The 17,993-nt window shown below is 41.2% G+C and overlaps 4 protein-coding genes across 5 annotated transcripts; all 4 read right to left on the bottom strand.

Annotated features, from left to right (window-relative positions):
* Positions 1–147: 147 nt before the first annotated feature.
* On the bottom strand, positions 148–4,606 carry BCIN_16g00040 (hypothetical protein). Of its 2 annotated transcripts, XM_024697759.1 has the most exons (4): positions 4,031–4,606; positions 2,655–3,661; positions 780–2,595; positions 148–677 (listed from the first exon to the last, which is right to left on the bottom strand). In XM_024697759.1, the coding sequence occupies exons 1-4, from the start codon at positions 4,419–4,421 to the stop codon at positions 595–597; spliced, it is 3,297 nt and encodes a 1,098-aa protein (XP_024553574.1). In that variant the 5' UTR covers positions 4,422–4,606; the 3' UTR covers positions 148–594. The 2 variants fall into 2 exon arrangements, with proteins under 2 accessions (XP_024553574.1, XP_024553575.1); XM_024697758.1 differs by lacking the exon at positions 4,031–4,606 and having other exon boundaries at positions 2,655–3,899.
* A 600-nt stretch (positions 4,607–5,206) lies between these two features.
* BCIN_16g00030 (hypothetical protein) lies at positions 5,207–8,048 on the bottom strand. Its single transcript, XM_001545878.2, has one exon. It carries the CDS (start codon positions 7,801–7,803, stop codon positions 6,529–6,531), a length of 1,275 nt encoding a protein of 424 aa, XP_001545928.1. The 5' UTR covers positions 7,804–8,048; the 3' UTR covers positions 5,207–6,528.
* A 602-nt stretch (positions 8,049–8,650) lies between these two features.
* Positions 8,651–11,001, bottom strand: BCIN_16g00020 (hypothetical protein). Its single transcript, XM_024697757.1, has 2 exons — positions 9,439–11,001; positions 8,651–9,372 (listed from the first exon to the last, which is right to left on the bottom strand). The coding sequence occupies exons 1-2, from the start codon at positions 9,837–9,839 to the stop codon at positions 8,916–8,918; spliced, it is 858 nt and encodes a 285-aa protein (XP_024553573.1). The 5' UTR covers positions 9,840–11,001; the 3' UTR covers positions 8,651–8,915.
* Positions 11,002–11,942: 941 nt separating this feature from the next.
* BCIN_16g00010 (hypothetical protein) lies at positions 11,943–13,409 on the bottom strand. Its single transcript, XM_001545876.2, has 2 exons — positions 12,700–13,409; positions 11,943–12,646 (listed from the first exon to the last, which is right to left on the bottom strand). Exons 1-2 carry the CDS (start codon positions 13,183–13,185, stop codon positions 12,044–12,046), a joined length of 1,089 nt encoding a protein of 362 aa, XP_001545926.1. The 5' UTR covers positions 13,186–13,409; the 3' UTR covers positions 11,943–12,043.
* Positions 13,410–17,993: the final 4,584 nt, after the last annotated feature.

Raw genomic sequence — 17,993 nt, 5'->3', positions numbered from 1 at the left:
CATCACGATAAGCGGAACACCGCCAATATGGTCACAACTGTCATTGCCGGTTACATTAAAGCCAGAAATAAATAAGCATTCGGGTGGAAAAGCAAGTACAGAGACCCAGGTCTGGAGACCATCAAGCGTATCTTGGGTCAAAATTTTTGATAGGTCGGACTGTGATTTGATTATTGAGCATTGGGTTGTTAACTTGGATAATTAGGAATCATTTGAAGCTTGTAGTGGCGATAGAGTGAGTAACTGTCCGTTCCAGTTTGATGTCCACAGTTTTTACCTGTTTTAGCCGGGCTATGCTGATAAAATAGATATTTCGAGATCACAGGTAGCCTTCTCCTCTTCCAAGATCACAGTATATAGCTTTAATGTTTCACAGTCAACTCATTTTGAAACTTAATCCCAAAATTCGCCAACAAGGCTGGTATCATTCGAACTGCATTATAATGCTAAGCCAACTACTCACCTAATCCTTCTACCCTCGAGATGTGATGAAAATCCCTTCACACCCACCTCATTCATGCATGCATATGATTTACCTTCCTTTCAGAACGCCCTCATGATATTCTCGTCTCATACAGCCCACCAAATACCATACTATTTCCTTGGTAACTCCCTGAACACCTTCCTGAAGATCAGCCGACTATTATACAGATTATTAACCCTAATTCTTTCGTTATCTGTTCATTCCAATAATTATTAGCAAAATTCTTCAGGATTATAACTTTCCCAATCAAATCTTCCAACCCCAGACAGCTGGCTAGATTAAGGAAAAGACTTACCTAAATGCGCACTATCACTCGCTTGTCCACACGGTAAGTGCGCCGCTGGCGCTCCAAACTCCTTTTCCAAGAATCGGATACTTGGAATTGAACCTCCTTCTCTGATATAAAGCGGCTTCCTCCCCATTCCTCTCACAATTCCATCGCCTAATCCCTTTCCTTCTTTACCTTTATTAACCACTTTACTGCCTTCATCTCCGTATCCCTCATTTTCTTTCTCGTTGCGACCACTGGAAACATCTTCTGTGTTTAGTGATAAGGATGCAAGATCTACCGGCGCAGCCGCTAAACTCGTATGATCACTTCCACCAGTGAAAATCGTAGTTGTTGCAGGTGTGGGTTTAAGGCTTGGCGATGCGCTGATGGGGCTCGTTGGTGAGCTTTCCTTCTCTTTCTCAACATATTTAGGACCTTGTACACTACTTCTCCTCGTATGGTCCGTAATCGGCCCCCAAACCTCCATGATGGCCTCCTCCAAGGTCCTAAAAATCTCATTTTCGGGATCACCGAGCCAAGCATCTGCTTGGTTGTCAATAGTAATTGTGAGGTTGTTGTGCGTGTCAAGCTTTGCGAAAGCATCTTGAAGAAATTTTGTCAATGACTTAATAACATCGTCGACTTCCTGGTTGGGAACTAGACGGAGGGAAATAGCTGCGCTCGCGTGGGACGAAACCAGAGAACCATCTGGCCCAGAAACTTTATAGCGGTGGACTGTCAAGTTTGGTTCTCTCCATCTAGCCATAATGGATTGCTTCAAAGTATTCGCCGGTCCGAGTTCTGGATTGCGACGGAGGAGGGTCGATACGATATCGTCGTAACGGGCTTCTTCAGCTGGTGTGAGTGGAAGAATTTCATCATAAAACCCAGGAATTTGAATCCTGTTATGAAGTCCCTTTAGCTTTGCAAGAATAGCTGTCAAATCAAAAAGTGGCTCATCCATCATAAAACTTCCATCAACTCCACTATGGACATCAGGATGTTTGCTATTGACTTTAACAGTAGCATGAAGAACACCCCTGAGGCCATATGTTAAGCAGGGTACTTCATCATCGAGCCAATAACTATTGGCAAGAATGATATAATCAACATCCCCAATCAAATCCTTATACTTCCTCACAGCATCCTTGAAACCTCTTGATCCACTCTCTTCTTCTCCCTCAATCAAAAATGTAACATCAGAATCTAATGCCTTTTCATGAACCAAATCAACAACTCCATAGAGAGCAGCCATAATTGGACCCTTATTGTCACTGACTCCTCTTCCATAGAGGTATCCATTTACCCCCTTCATCTGAAAAGGATCAATAATCCATTTCTTCTGCTTGTCATCCGCAGGAACAACATCGTAATGTCCATAGAATAAGATCTTCTTCCTCTTTCCAGCAGTCTCCGGATTTCCTTTGAACTTGGCGTACACAATTGGGTTGTGATGAGCTTCAGTTGTTAACATCTCGGTAACAGCTCCATGCTTCTTAAACAATGTTCTTAAAAAGGTAGCACCGCGTCGACAATCCTCGGCATGGTCAGGTCGTGCGGAAATAGTCTTGAAAGCCACAAAATCTTGCAATGACTTGATGAGTTGGTCATCCTGAAGTGACTCGCGTTTTGGATATGTGCCTGTATCACACCCAGTAACGTCCCATATCGAAACCGAACAATCGTTCGCACCAGTTATGTAAAGTTGTTGACCACGATGAGTAGCAACTGCGGAAGCTAAAATTCTACCTCCGTGAGCTTTCCATCGTTTAACACACTGATACTTTTGACTGAAGTTTGAAGAAGTCTTGTATTGACCGTATTGTACCGTGCTGTATTTCTGCAAAATGTTAGCCATGCATAATGCTGCTGCACAGGAAACAGGAACAACAAACTTACTCTAGCATGTCCGGTACTTCCACCACTCCAGAGATATCCCCATCCCATCTGTAAAGTCATAACATCCCCTCTATTTGCTCTGATAACTCTCAACTTCTGTCTCGTATCCAAATCCCACAACTCAATTACTCCCTCTAATTTGCTACTATAGAGAAAACTTCCATCGACCGCCAAGCTCAGAACGCTTTCCGCATCGTCTTCACCTAGTTTTTCAATCTCCTTAATTCCCTCGTCTTCGTCCTTGCTCAATTTCCACAATTTAATCGTGCCGTCCCCTCCACCCGAAATCAGCATATCCTCATCCGCATCGACCTGCCTGCAGACTCCTCGAACCATGAGCATACAATAGACATATCCAAAGTGAGCATATTGTTTCATATGGGCCTTATCAATCTCCAAAATATCTCCCTGGTCCGCAGCGGCTCTTCCAGCCGGCCTCGGTCTTGGTGTACTTGTCCCTCCATGTTGCACACTATCAAAAAATCGATGATTCCTCCTATCTGGGTGACGTTCTGGATTTGGTGTAGGTCTCGTCGCGGAATCCCTCAGACTGACCCATTGTATACTCGTGTTCTGAGCTCCCAGATACACCGTTTCGAATTGCGAGGAATAGGCTACAGAAAATACATCGCCGACATCGTAGGTACTGTAAATGTGGTATTTGCGGACTAAAGTGGTGGGACACCATGCATTGACAATGGCATCACCAGCAGATGAGAACAAAAGTTTGCCATTTGCGGATAGGAATAGGGATAATACACTGCGGGTGTGTGCTTGGATGCGCGAAACAAGCTCGTAGGACGCGAGAGACCAAACGACTATTTCTCCATCTTGGGTACCGGCATAAATAAATTTTGCACCTACAGCAAGTGTGAGGATCGAGGAATCGTTTTCGAGGTGGTGAAGAAGCTGGGGAGACGAGGGGTCGAGGTCATCTTCAGAACTGGTGCGCTGGCTAGGATCGTGGGACAATGAGTCAATTTGATAATTATCGTCTTCGGTGCTAGCTAGAGGATTGTTAGTCGTTGGCGAGATAGAGTGGTCTGTTTGTGAAGAGGTAGCTGAAGCTGACGCTGAAGCTGAAGAAAGAGTATTTGCGTTTCTTGAACCAAAGATTGAGGTCATCTTTTAGTTGATGATTGGAGGGGAAGGGGGTGAAGTAAGCAGAAGAATTGAACGATTGCTAGGTCAAGGTTGTTGACGAGCATAGAGACCGACCGACCGACCGACCGACTGACCGACCTCAGCCCGAATTTCACCCCGACCACAAACCAAAAACCAAATGTTTGTGGTGCGAATATGATATATATGGTGAATGTTTATGAAAAAGAAACGAGAGGAAGAAAACAGCAAGTATAGAAAAATAATCAACTCACCATGAATTTCAACATCGCTCTCTTCTTCCTTTTCCCAAGCTTCAGTTGCTTCACGTTGCTGTTGAATATCAATATCACTCTCACTCTCACTCTCGCTCTCACCAACACGCCCACTCTCCTTGGGGCTGTCCATTATTGAATTCATCCTCGCGCAACAATTCCACTTCTCCAAATCCAAATCGATATCAATATCAGGATCAAAGTATCGATAGTACTGATTTGTATTCTTGTACTGGCACGGATTTTTATTCGTCGGCACACCTTCAATGCTTTGCTTCTGTCTCGATGGGATATGCGCGTCCTTCTCACACATTAGATTTGATGTTGAGTTCACGTTTCTGTCGTTCTTCGCGTCAATCGTGAAGAGGGAGGTTGCAATGAGAGAACCCATCTTGGGAAAGAATTATATGACTGTATTCGACTCTAATTCAATCCAATTCAAGTCAATCACACAATTCAAACGGGTAATTGGATAATGTTTTTAAAGGAGAATTGCGTAACTTTTCAACACTATTACGCCTTTGAAAGGTTATATGATAACTGAAACAGAACACGCATTCCTAGTAGATACACTTCATTCTTGAGGGGGACTTTACTTTATTATATGAGTCTCTTATATACCAACACTTCGCTCCTTTTTCTCCTCCCCCCTTTTCCTTTCCCCTTTCAATTTTTACCCAAATTCTCAACATCTCCAACCCTACATCTTGACTCATGTTGGTTGGTGTCTCCTAAGGGGAAATGGGAAAAGCAATATTCATTGGCTATCACTTGCCCGTGCCGCATAAGAGATTCATATCTATTCGACCTCACGGTTTCTCCTACGTCTTTTTTATTTGTACCCAATCTATGTCATGCGTTGATGCTACACCGCATTATTAGTTCCTCGCCATACACATTGCCTGCATAAGTTAAGTGGTCATCCTAACGTGTTAGTATCATTCAGGTGGCTGGCTTGGATCGTACAGATTCAGCCTTGGAACGTGGCTGGCTGTTGCTGTACTCCCTTTTTATGAAAGTGTCTATCATGATGTAACGTCGAGACACATTTCATTGTTGGCCAATCGTTTGTTCGTTGCGCTTTTGGCGATAGATGACTCAATCGACGTGTGATGGAGCAGAGGAGTCAATCAAGTCATGAAGTGAGTGATCGAATATAGCAATTATCAATATCAATGTTACTCTATGTCTGTAAGTATTCATCTTTCTATATAAACCATCTGTCCGTCTTTATTCCGCGATTATCCACCCACGCACTTTCTGCATCACATCGACAAGTGCACAAGAAGACCAAGGAACCTCCTTCAATCCAGCCAATACCAATAATGTCCGCTAGAGAAAAAGCCTTCCGTCAAGGAGCTCCCTACGAACTAAATGACACGAACTCGTCTCTCTAAGAAGATCTACAGCCATGCTCCGGCCCATCCAGATTATCTCAACCCAGCCAAGTTTGTCTTCCTCGACGTATAGGCTCTTGTTTTGAATTGCCAAATCCAGGTAGTTCGTACACTTACTTCAAGTACTGTCCCGAACCACAAGTATCCTCGCATCCTGGCAACATTTATGCGGCACGAAGTGTACGATCTTGTGTTCGGGAGAAGAATCAAGATGGTTTATACAATTATCCTAAAGCGTGTGACGAAGAATCAGTGATTGATGATGATACTTCAAGAACACACATTCCTATGCTCATTCCAAATGGCGCCAGAGATATGATTGATGAACGGCTTTCACAGAACCAGATTCAAGATGATGTCTATCTCCTACTCCCAATATGTACGGATCAGCGTTGAAAAGATCATCACATCAGTCAGAATGATGAGGGGGGAAATGTACCGCCGTCGCCATCTTGCTCCTCATCTAATGACCCCAACTACCCACCTCGGAATGAATTTAACAACAGCTCCAATGACGAAATTGATCTAGTGACCGAAATACATAAACTTCATGAACGAATTGATTTGCTCGAAAACAACATTCCAGGACATGTCGAAATGAAAGCTTATTTCCGATGCAGTTGCCATAGGTCATCACAATCTATGACGCTTCCGCCAGATAATTCCCGGCAGAAAAGCGAGCCACAACTATTTCCAGATCCAAGAAATGATTGGGATGAAAGTGGCGAGCCTGGGTTTCCCACTCCAGTGGTGCAAGAGCAAAGTATTCGGAGTGTTGAAAATTCGCCGAGAGAGATTTTATCACGTTTAGGGGAATTGAGTCCTAATGAAATCCGTGATCTCCAAGCTCTTTTTGAACTGACTGTCGGTCTACGCCCACTTCAAGGTAATTGAAAAGGGTGAACCGTTGTGCGAAGACCGGCGATATAGGACGAATGAGGTTTGAATAGTTTGATGCATATAGAATGAATAGCCGTGTTGTTTTAATCTCGGCCCATCAACCATATGTGATTCAAACTCCTGCCAATTCCTAACGACCATAGTCCCTTCGCCATGGTAACATGTCCAGGCTCTAGTAATCCACATTACATCTATACCACCTCACTCATTTCTCTCTCCCTTATCCTCATCCTTACCAGGCCATAGAACTTGCTTTAAAACCACAGCTCTAATATGCGCCGCAAAGACCAGCAACCAGACAATTACAAGAATAATTGTTAGCCCGCTCCCAACCCAAAGCACGCCCTCACTTTTGAATGCCTTCCCGATATTAATGATAACAATAGTGAATCCCACATTTGGAAAAACGAAAGCGTACCACACAAGGTGGAAACTCATATCTTTTGCGCCCGCCAAAACAGACACTACGGAAATGCAAAAGAACCAAAATGCTGTAGCCCATAAGAATACTGCAGCAGAGACTGCAATAATTCGGAATATATCGGCAATGATATCTGGGTTCGTGATAGATGATATAGTAGTATATGCCGGGTATATTTTAGAAAAGTTCTCACTCATGCCCAACAATGCTAACCCAGTGAAACTTGGTGGTCCAACTGCAATGAACATTCCCGGTCTCGTATTGGGTTCTGGCAATCCATTGGTCATCAATCGTCCAATATAAGGTCCATACATAAAGACCGCGACAAGAATCCCCAATCCTTGAAACGAGATTCCAGCGACCAGCATGGGAAGTGCATGTTCGGGAGTTTGAGACCCTGTTGTAACGGATGCGAGAGTTCCGCAAAGCATAACAGGGAAGATGGGAAGAATCCAGGCGGGAGTCATGGACTGGAGCGTTTGTTGTTTGGCAGCAAAAAGGTAGCAATATTGACCGACAGCACAAAAGAATGCAAGGGCCGTGTAGATCCAGAATATGACTCGGAGAGTGGTGATAAGCCATTGACCACAACGGGGAACGCCATATAATTGCGTGTTTGCAATGATACTCAACAATGAAATCCAAAATGTTGGGAAGAAGAGAGATTCGGTAGCATCTTGCAATGAGGCAGAAAATGCCTTGGGATATAATATAAATCGTGCCGAAATCCCAGAACACAAGAGAATGAAAAGACATAAATCCAAAATGAAAACGATGTCCCCCAAGATGATTAGACCATTGAATTTGTGTGGTGTATTCGCGAGCAATAGAGCGATTCCTCCAGTACTCATAGTAAGAGTAAACCACGCCCATGTAAAATGATGAATCCTCTCTCGAAATGTGATTTTGCCATTGTTGGCAATTGTCAACTTCTCGTTTGTAGAATGGGGAGTTCCATTGCTATCTTTGAAGGTATTGTCCGTTTGTCCTTCGAGGGCACTTGTGGAATAAGTTCGAATGTTTTCACTATTTCGATTGGGACGTTGAGTTGACATATTGCAAGATTTTTTCGACCTAAACCGATGTGCCAATATGTTGCGATACTAATGATAGAAAGCTCCTTTTCACCGTAAGAAAATGCAAGCTGCGATGAGAATTTTTGATGGAGAACTTAATATTCTCAATCCGGATAAGGTTACATTAGTTGTGTGAAAGTAGCTAGAGACATCGACAACTTTTCGTCATCCTCATGTATGTATCTGCCACAAAACGATCGTGGTATCGACCTACTCTCAACCTCCTAATTCAAGCAGATTAAGAAAAGAAGAAAGAAAAACCACCAAAATACATAATTGCACCGAGACCCTTCCGACACTGACGTATGAAAAGACGGAGAGATAACCGTGCGCTGGCAGCTGATTAATCTTCAATCCTACTCACATGCGACTCTACTTGAACTCTGCTGTCATGATATTGGATACTTGAACATATTCTGGCCCCTTAATTGGTATTATACTCGAGTATGTGTTATTCATACCTAAGCTCAAGCTAGCACGGCTAGGTAGGTCGAAGTTCCTCAAAGTCCAGGATTGAAGTTTTGGTTGATGGGTCTGTCTGTCTTTGTGGTCTTGGCTGAACGGGCCCATAGATCACATATCCAAGGTTGGTTTGGAAACACGACACTAGCAGAAGCAAGCAAAGAACTACCCGTTACCTTTAGCTAGAAGGAGACATATGATGCAATCATTGATCGACAGTGTTAATAATGAATTCAATCTTGAGAAAAATCTTCTGGTTGGAATTTTTTTTAGAACACACAATCAACTTAAACCATCAATCACGGGATCAATCACGGGATCAGCTAAACTAACTTTTCTCTTACATTTGGTTTTCCCCGATTCTTTTCTTTACAAAATACGGGCAAAAAATTGATATATTCTTCATTCTCTGTTTGCTGGTATATTTTTAATGTTTTTGATCTTGATTCTCCATCTTCATCACACAACGATCCCGGAGAAAGAGTGTCCAGAGTCCAGGATTCGAAATCCCATGTCCGCATGCAGACAGACATTATACAGTTCTTCCAGATTCCCACCCTACACAATGTCGCCTTCACGAAGTGAAGTAGAAATAGAAAATACAAAAAGTACCAATTATACCACAGATATTACGTTTTCAATGTACTTGTCCTACCTCCAACAACTTTAATACTCCTCGTCTCATAGCTAACGTCAAACTCTGTCGTTTTTCTCACCCTCGTTCCCATCTCCTCCAAGATAAACTCTTCATCACTATCCCTAGGCGCATTCGTTGACTTCTTCCCAGTGATACCCTTGATCCTACTATCCCTTGCACTGCCATCATGACTTGGGAGTGCGTTCTTAGTTCCATAATTATCTTTCGAGAAGTCCACGCCATATGCTGACGTTGTCGTTTTGTTTCGCATCAACCAGGGACAGAACTTTACTATCGGAGCTTTCAAGATGGGTAGAGACGCGCAAATTATGGAAACATTGACTTCGAGGAAAGTCCATGAGTTTGACGTCGCTTGATAATACATTGTGTCTGTCGCAGTAATGGCCGGTCCCACTGTGGCCATTCTAACAACGGTGCATGCAATGACACTATTGAACCCATTAGTTTAATGGTGCACGGTAGGCAATTTAGCTGCGAAAGTGCTGAGTACTAACAAAAACCCTAGACTAAACATCAAGATCAATCCAAATTTTTGACTCAACGGAAGTTGGAGACGTCGAATTTGATATATCGGTAAGACGATAATTATCAAATCAGTTACTATTGCCATTACAGAAGTGCTATACCAAACATTTCCAATTTGTATACACGAACCAGGAAGAGCTTTATTCCACGATTTCTCGATCGGACTACACAGTTTGATTAGAGACCATGTCACAAGATTAGTGTCAGACAAGAAGAGACCATTACTTACTTGCATGACCAAATGGTGGCACTGACTGCTGCAATGCTGTATACAACGACTATTCCGATGGTAACAAAAGTTGCGATTCTGAAATTCTTCGAGGGAAATATCCGTAGGTAAAAAAGACAGATACTGATTTTCGTGAAGCATGAAGCAATTTTGTACAAAAGTTGAGCAGCGAAGAACCACTTAAGAGTATTAGTTGTTGCTGGAAGAATTGGGAATGGAAGCTCGAGGGAAGAATTTGAACTAACTTTAAAAGCCTCGATCTTATGCTCTTTGGATACTTGCTAAGGGATGTTAATTATGAAAACTATGGCAGATTCAGGGATAAATCTATACCGAAGTATGCAGACCGAAACCATTTTTGGCTTCCATGTTGAACGTCACTGCCATGGCAAGCGCCATTAGCTGTACACAATTAGGTTCTGTAATTATTTCCACTTCGCGCAGTTGATATCTCCTGGTAGTCGCGAGCTAAAACGGTTGTAAAAGAGTTATGCCATACCTCTCCGTTTTCAAAGCAACGAAGAGCAGAAATTTGTACATACCAATGCTGGCACAATGAACCAATCATCTATCTCCAACTTCTGCAAAAATACCCTCGTCCCTAACCTCGCGCCGACAAAAAAGAAACTTAAACACGCAAAGGCAATCGCCAAATTCGCGAGGTTTCTTCCCCTAGGGTTTGGGATTCCATCGTCAATTGCATCTCTAGCTATTAGGTTATAGAGATGAAATTGAAGATTTGAGACAAGTTTCGTTGAGGGACTAGTCAGATCAGTGGGAGGCATGATTTGACAAATTCTGACTGTGCCGAGATGCCTTTTCTCTGGAAAAACGATGAACAAGCAAAAGACGAACGTATGAGAGAATAATGATAAAAGGGCACCCGCAAGGTAGTCCAGGCAGTTTGATACTCACAGTACAGCACCTAAAAGGGCTGTCTTTCTATGCCTACTTCGATCGAAAACCTGCTACGAAATTTTACATTAAAAAATAGGTACAAGAGAAAGGAAAGCCAGATGATTACGAATAAGAAACTCATACATCAACTAAAGAGGCCCGGTTTGTCACTTTACAAACTACTGCAATAACCTACCCATCCACATGAGTACCTGCATAATGAATTCTACGCATACCTATATCCACACTACCCCCTCAAACATACCCCGGGGCAAAAGTCAACATCTTACGGAGTATACAGAGTATCTTCAAAAGCCTCCTCAAGCGTCATCCGAATCAATCATTTGCGCTTGAAGATTAAAGCTTGATCTACCCTTCCAAGGCTTGCTTGCACTCCTTGTTTGCCAAGTAAGTGCTTCCAATCCGCTTTACAATAGTGGGATCTCTTGCTCCCAGTATTTTCAATCCGTATGAGTATCCGATGGCCGGCACTCTGAAGCATCTTAATTTCTCTTGGATACTTTATTAAATTTGTCTTCCTTTGCGTTGGAATCGTGTAGGGTTTAATGAAAGGAAACCCCCCCCCCCTCCCCCCCCCGATTGGGATCTCGCAATGAAAAACGTTAAAGTAATTTACTACCTGCTAGTTAATACCCATGCCTATGCGTCCCCGTCCATGGACACTTGTGAGACAAGTGCCGCAGGTAATTCTAGGCTCTAGTGGAAAACGTGGCATTTCCTCTCGGTAAAGCTTGGTTAAATAAACTTCTTCTCACAAGCTCGCTTGGAAGTGTTAGACTAATTAGTATCAAGTGGTGGGTCCGATGAAAAATAAGACACAGCAAGGCAGGGACTATCAAGCGGGATTATCCCGGCAAGTTACTTCTAGAATGCGAATTACCTGGGAGGTGGTAGGAACTGGGGAAAATATGAAGAAGAATTGAGAAGGAGTTTGAATAGAAATGAAAGGGGCTTGGGTGGCTCTGGCATGCGTGGCTCAATGTGCTAATTTCCCTCTTACGCAGTCACCCGCGATTGAATATTGAAATTTGTATTTTTCAATCACATATACTTTTGAAATGATCACTTCAGTAGACGATCAGCAACCGAGATTGCCTATCATTGGGTAGCAAAGATGATGGGGAAACTTTATTATATTGACATTGAATGTGGACTGTTGATTTCTGGGGATGAAACCCAAAACGTAAAGTATTTTCAGCTTCGAGGTGATCCTATAATCAATAAAATACTCACATGGGAAAGATATCATTCATGTCAAGACACGCATTAAATCAAGCTTCATCTCACGGTTCGGAAGCCTTCCTAGTTACCAGATTTAAATTTAAGTGTCTATAAGATGAATGAACAACGTACATGATATATTACGTTTATATTACCACAACACGGCCTCCAATAATTCTGTTACTTGATTATCTCTCTGTATCAATTTAACAAATTGTTTCTAAGAGCCGCGTCTTCAGCGCTGCAACTGCCGCATCTCTAATGGTGTAATCAATCAATTTTCCAGTTCCCGGAGCGATAGCATCCATGAAATCGTACGACGATGATAAACTGCTGAACCCCCCAAACTCTTGTCTAACGTCAATTACATTGATAAGACCTGTAGAGCTAACAGTGAAGTTACTTCCAACACTTATTTCTCCAGAGCTCGATGATGTTGCTGATGTGTATTCAAGCGCAGCAACTTCGGCTGTGACGCCAAGTTGAGTTGCAATGGCGCTTGTAGTACAAGCTTGGTTGGTAGAGTTGAGAAGATATAGATTGGCGGCGTACATAGCGCTAATGAATCGAGTCAATTTATCGACTTGAGTAGGATCTGAAAGTGCGGCTTGACTGGTGGTGAAAGCAGAGGAAGAGACAGGATTAACAAACTCGCTAACCGTCGCGAGAATGTTAGGCTTCTCGGAGGCGTCGAGAACTTTTCCTTCGGCTGTAAATGGATATAAGAGCATTGTTGCGTACACTTCTGTTCCGTTGGGAAGGACCCCAGCAACTAAGTCGGCATATCTGAGAGGTGTACCTCCAACGGTCTAGGTTCGCAGGTTTAGCTGTCATTTCACAAATACGAGTAAAGAGAATGTACCATGAAGTAGTAATCGCCATTGGATAAGTAAAGACCATATTCGCTCAATACTTTTTGTAAAAGGTATGCATATCCACTAACCGGTGAATCGACAATCAGTGGCTTCCCCTTCAAATCTTCGACCGATGTAATATTTGGAACGGAAGCAAGAACCAAGTCAGGACCTTCATCTAATTGACCCAGAACTGTGAGTTCTTTGCCTGAGTTCAAACGCAAATTAACGGCATTGTCGATGGTTCCGGTCAAGACATCAAAAGCGCCGTTGAGTGTTTGTGCGTAAGCATATGTAGAGTTGGGGACTTGAGTGTAAACGACATCCAAATCATAAGCCGCAAAAAATCCTAGTTGTTGGGCGACAGAGTATGTTGCAGTTGGGGTAAATGCACCATAATTGATGGTAGTCAGAACTGTACTGCCGTTTCTATTTCCTCGGATTTTCAAAGCCACTGCAGCACCGAAAAAAAGAGTGATTGGCCTGAATAGCATTTTGAGATACTTGGAGAGGGATCAGATGCCGATGACTAGATGTGAAGATGCCTTGTGATTCCGTGGCGTGGAAATTAAAGGATCTTGCACAAACACAGAACAAGGACTTGCAGAAGGAAAAGAAATTGGTAAAGAAAGTAGAGAAAGACGAATAGGGATTTTTACAATCAAAATTATGCGGGATCTCGAGTTGCGATCTCATTGCATTTATCCAGCCCACTTTCGGCGGTGAGCCTCAATAGGATGTAGTCGGTAGTTTTCCAATATCCATCTTGTGAAAATTGCATTGAAGTAAAGACGATAAGAAATTGGAGAACTATATACACGCTCTGTGCTTTCTAATCCATACTTAGATCGTGTGCCGGATTCATACGCGGAATCTCATATCCCACATCCACAGACCACCCCCCGCCGACCGACCGCACAACCCAAAAAGTGGAGAAAACTCACCCGATTCTGTCATATACCTGATATTGAATGCCGAAGTCATACTGAAGAGATGAAGAAAGTGGATATCGAAATGAGGGAATTGTTGGTTTGAACAATGAAGATTGTTAAGCTTGGGGAGCCTTGCTAGTTTCGAATGTTAGCATATTTTGCCCCTGACATCTCCAAGCGGGGGGTAGCCCCTAGTTCGGAAGTCTACTTCCGAAACTTCTTCAACTTGTGTTACCCCCGATTTGCGACAAACGCGCTTGCGGAGAAGAAGCTTGATTCAAACTCATCAATTTTTTCCATCTTTCTTTCAATCACGAATGGACATTTATCGGCGTAGATGAATAACAAAACAATAAAGATGATCTCATCATATAAGCTAGGGGTGAGGATCAACCAAGAACATCTTTGTCTTACAGAAGAATATTCTATAAGTGTCCCAGAACTCATTTAATGATGTGTAGTTAAGACCATGAAGTATAAAAATTGATCATAAGCTCTGGATTTTTTGGATATCACCGGGGATCCTTGCAACAAATCGTTCGTTGAGAACAGAACGATCCAGAACAATTTGTATCACAGACCTGGTGCTCTTGACTGGGAAAAGGGAAGTAAGGGACTTAAACAGTAATTGTGGGTGAGCACCCGCTGTCATTTGAATTCTAATCGCGAACAGACCGTTGGGTTTAAACGTAAACGGAAATCGGGAGATATGATACCTGGTAGGGAATTTATTCATGATCACATTGGACATTACCTATTTGCTCCAATTTATTTGGCAAAATTTCTATCTCTTGAACATTATCGCCTAGATTTAAAGCGATCGAATTTTGGTAAATGCAGTTCTACTGGGTTTTTTTCTTTTGTCAAATCTTTTGTTTGGTCCTTGAATTGATAATTCCTTTCAGTGCATTCCTCAATCGTCCCCATAGATTCTTTTCCGTCCATTTCAATTTCTGTTTCCCTGGCGTCGTGCTTCTTGTCTCCACAATTGCGAGAATATATCTTCACCGCTTCGACCTCGATAGCATTCTATACCTCCATCTAGACTCTATGCCCCTTTGTCGCCTTTTTTCTTCAGCTTACGTCCATTCATCTGCATGAAACACGCCTGACCGGCCGAGAGATCAATTTAAATCATTGATATGGTATTTTCGCCATCACAAGCTGTGCCAAAGGTAGCCCAAAAAAAGTCGCTGAGTTTTTACTCTGTATAATTACACTAAGAATCGAAAGATTAAAGAAGTGGCTTCCTCCGCGCTATACTACCTCTTCATTGGGCTCAAGCTTTGACTCATATTCCACATTCGCCCTTTCCATTGTACCTCGTGTGGTTGGGAAACGTACAACTGAGACGCTATTTAGCGGCTGTCGGGTTGTTATTTAACTCAGTTCCGATGATACTGTCAGGCACAGTACCGTTATCAACTCATGCCGCGCCGTCGCGGCCGGGAGAATGTCACGGCGGGCATCAGAGTAACAGAGTGTACTGTGAGCTAAAGTACACGAAGTAGCGGCTTGATAATCAGGGAGCATTCAACGTAAAAGAGGTTTCTCTACAATTTACGTAGATGAGAGGTTAGTGTTTTGCAAATAAAGTAAGTAAAACTCAGGGTGAACTTACTCCAGACCAGGCATAAGAAGAACTGGTAGAAGTCATTAATTTTTGTATCCATTAGGGCCAAATTCCTTATAACATAATGGTGTAAAAGAAGTGAATGACTTCAATTCAATTACCACTGTAATATAGCAACTGTAATAAAGCCCTAAGCAAATGCAAAAGAGACTAACTTTTTTAATAAGTCTTTATAAGGCTTACTACTTTCAGTATATAGCTAGCTCTTTAGATAGAATACATTTAGATATACAGGACCTACGATATTCGTGGGTGCTACGTCTGCCGTATCCTTCCCGTACCAACAATGATCATGGAAATATACTCTAGCACTAGGATCAAAAGTTCCGTTAGTCAATCCATGGCAATGGACTAGTTTTCCACCACATTGATAAGAGGGCCAAAGGTCGAAGTTGTTGGCCGATGAATTTCCAGGATTCACAATATCGATCTACTCGACTACCTCGTAAGAAAGATTACTAGTAGCAAAACTAGCAAATCTCAAATTGTTTTGAATATACCAAAATTGATTTGCAGAATTCAATATGCTATTATTTCCAATATTACTATTGGCTTGGGTCTTTTTACTTCTGTAAATGATATAATTGAAAATATAGGTTTGATAGATTTAAGTTGTTATAAATGGACAAAGAATGTCAAGTTGTGAAATGGTAAGACAGAAATTTGTTTTATATGCTGTGCAAACCAGTATCAAATGATTTAAATTGTAGTTGAGGGAATTAGATATAATATAATTAGTCAAGTTATTCTAAGGATTGTATTAACGAAATATCTCATCATCAATAAGAGTGGATATTGATAGTAGAATGTTATACAAGGAATCTATTATCGATTGATAGATAATTTGCTTCAAGTTACAAAGTTGATTATGAGTAGTCCATTGAGCTGAATAACTGGCAGCAAATCCTTATAAGCTTTTGGAAATATTTCCAATTCCTTCAAAGCCTGGTGTATCCAATATAGTAGCTGTACAAGGGAACACTTTCATATCACTTTTCTGTGAATATTATACCAATTGCGGTCATCTTATGATTTGCCCGCTATCTCAGATCAGTGATAGACTCACGGTTTCCAGTCCATGAACTACCTAGGTACTCATATCAGAACCAGTGTGGCCAGCATCAGTCCCTGCAGTTGCAAAGTTATATATAGTACCGATGGTATGTATCTATCATAATGTACCAATCAAGAAAAATGAGGAATAGCGAAGGTCTGCAGGAAGAAGTTTTGATCAACTTACTATATCAATGGAACCGATTCCATTCTGAGCAGCCCGAAAAATCCATTGTTACACTTGGTAGGTAACGTCAAGATGTAACTGAAATGATCATTGGCCTTAATGGTGATGTTCATTTGAGCTGCACAGTTTGCAGGCATCCCAATTGGTTGGGATCTGGTAATTGGAACCCGGAGGAATGAAGGTGGAATTGTCCAAATAAGCTACTGCAGATGAAACTTGTCCAATAAATCTAGTAGCAGTCAAAAGCAATTAAAAAGTTGCAATAGAACAATTGAATTTCAAAGCCATGCGTCTAATAGTAAATGGTAGCATAGCTACGAGCTGATGGCTGACCTTTACAGTCGAGAGAAGTATCTGTTCAAATCTTGGTGGAACTTTGCAAATGCAAATAAATATAGAAGTTTTCTAGAATCTACGTATACTCTACATACTTTACATAGATATTCTATTTCTTCCTGGAAGGGTCGAACCAGGAGAATAAATTACACCCAACGAGTTCTGTCGGGGCACGAAATAACGGTGTTTGGAGATACGATACCATCATTGGACTATTGTTAGGATCTCGAGCTCTTTCAGATCTTATCGAAGTGTTATCCACGCTCGATTAGCTGCTACTTGCCTCGACCGACTGGAGAAAAGCTTGACAGTTTCTTAGTCTATCTAATATTATAAAAGTGAATTTACATTTCTGGGGCAAATGACTTATGATTTCAAATCAATCTGCAAATACAAATGCACAGTCATATGCTGATAGTAATTTCATTATTGAACTGATTCCGTTGATCAATTTTAACACTGGAAAACTTAAAGTGATTGTCAAGTCCCGTAACTACTCCCCATATTTGAGTTCCAGTTCCTAATGTAAACCCTCTTCTTATTACAAAAATACCCACACCACAATATGGATTATAAAATAAAGGCAAGCCTTGATATTGTGACCTATAAAAACAATACTATAGAAACCATAAGATTGAAAAATAACTGAGAACAAAAATAATCAAGTAAATAATCAATGATTAGAAAAAAATAAGCACCTATATTTTATTGATATCTACTTTACAATAAATATAAAATAAACAATACTCACAAATTAACTAATAAACATAAATTAAATAAACAATAAAACTATTATATGTCACAGAATACATATTACATAATAGATAAACAGAATAAACAAATTATCCAAACTATTCATAAATAGATAGAATAAACAAACTATTCAAACTATTCAATGAAAATGAAAATCTATATAAGGAATGGATTTCATTACAATATAGAATTTCGTATTCAAAATAATTATTAATTTTATACTATAATTATAAAAATTACAACTAATTATTATCGGAAGTAGACAGCAAGTTGTACATATTATTATAGTGATAGAATGTATATTATATATATTATTATTATATAAAGAGCGAAAAGCTTGAAAGAAGAATCTAATATAGTGATATGTATATGTTATATATATACTATATATATATCTATATATATGAT

This window comes from Botrytis cinerea, chromosome 16 (assembly GCF_000143535.2).
Source record: "Botrytis cinerea B05.10 chromosome 16, complete sequence".
NCBI classification, from domain to species: domain Eukaryota; kingdom Fungi; phylum Ascomycota; class Leotiomycetes; order Helotiales; family Sclerotiniaceae; genus Botrytis; species Botrytis cinerea.
Note: the sequence above shows the minus strand (reverse complement) of the source record. Positions and strands in the feature narration are given on the sequence as shown.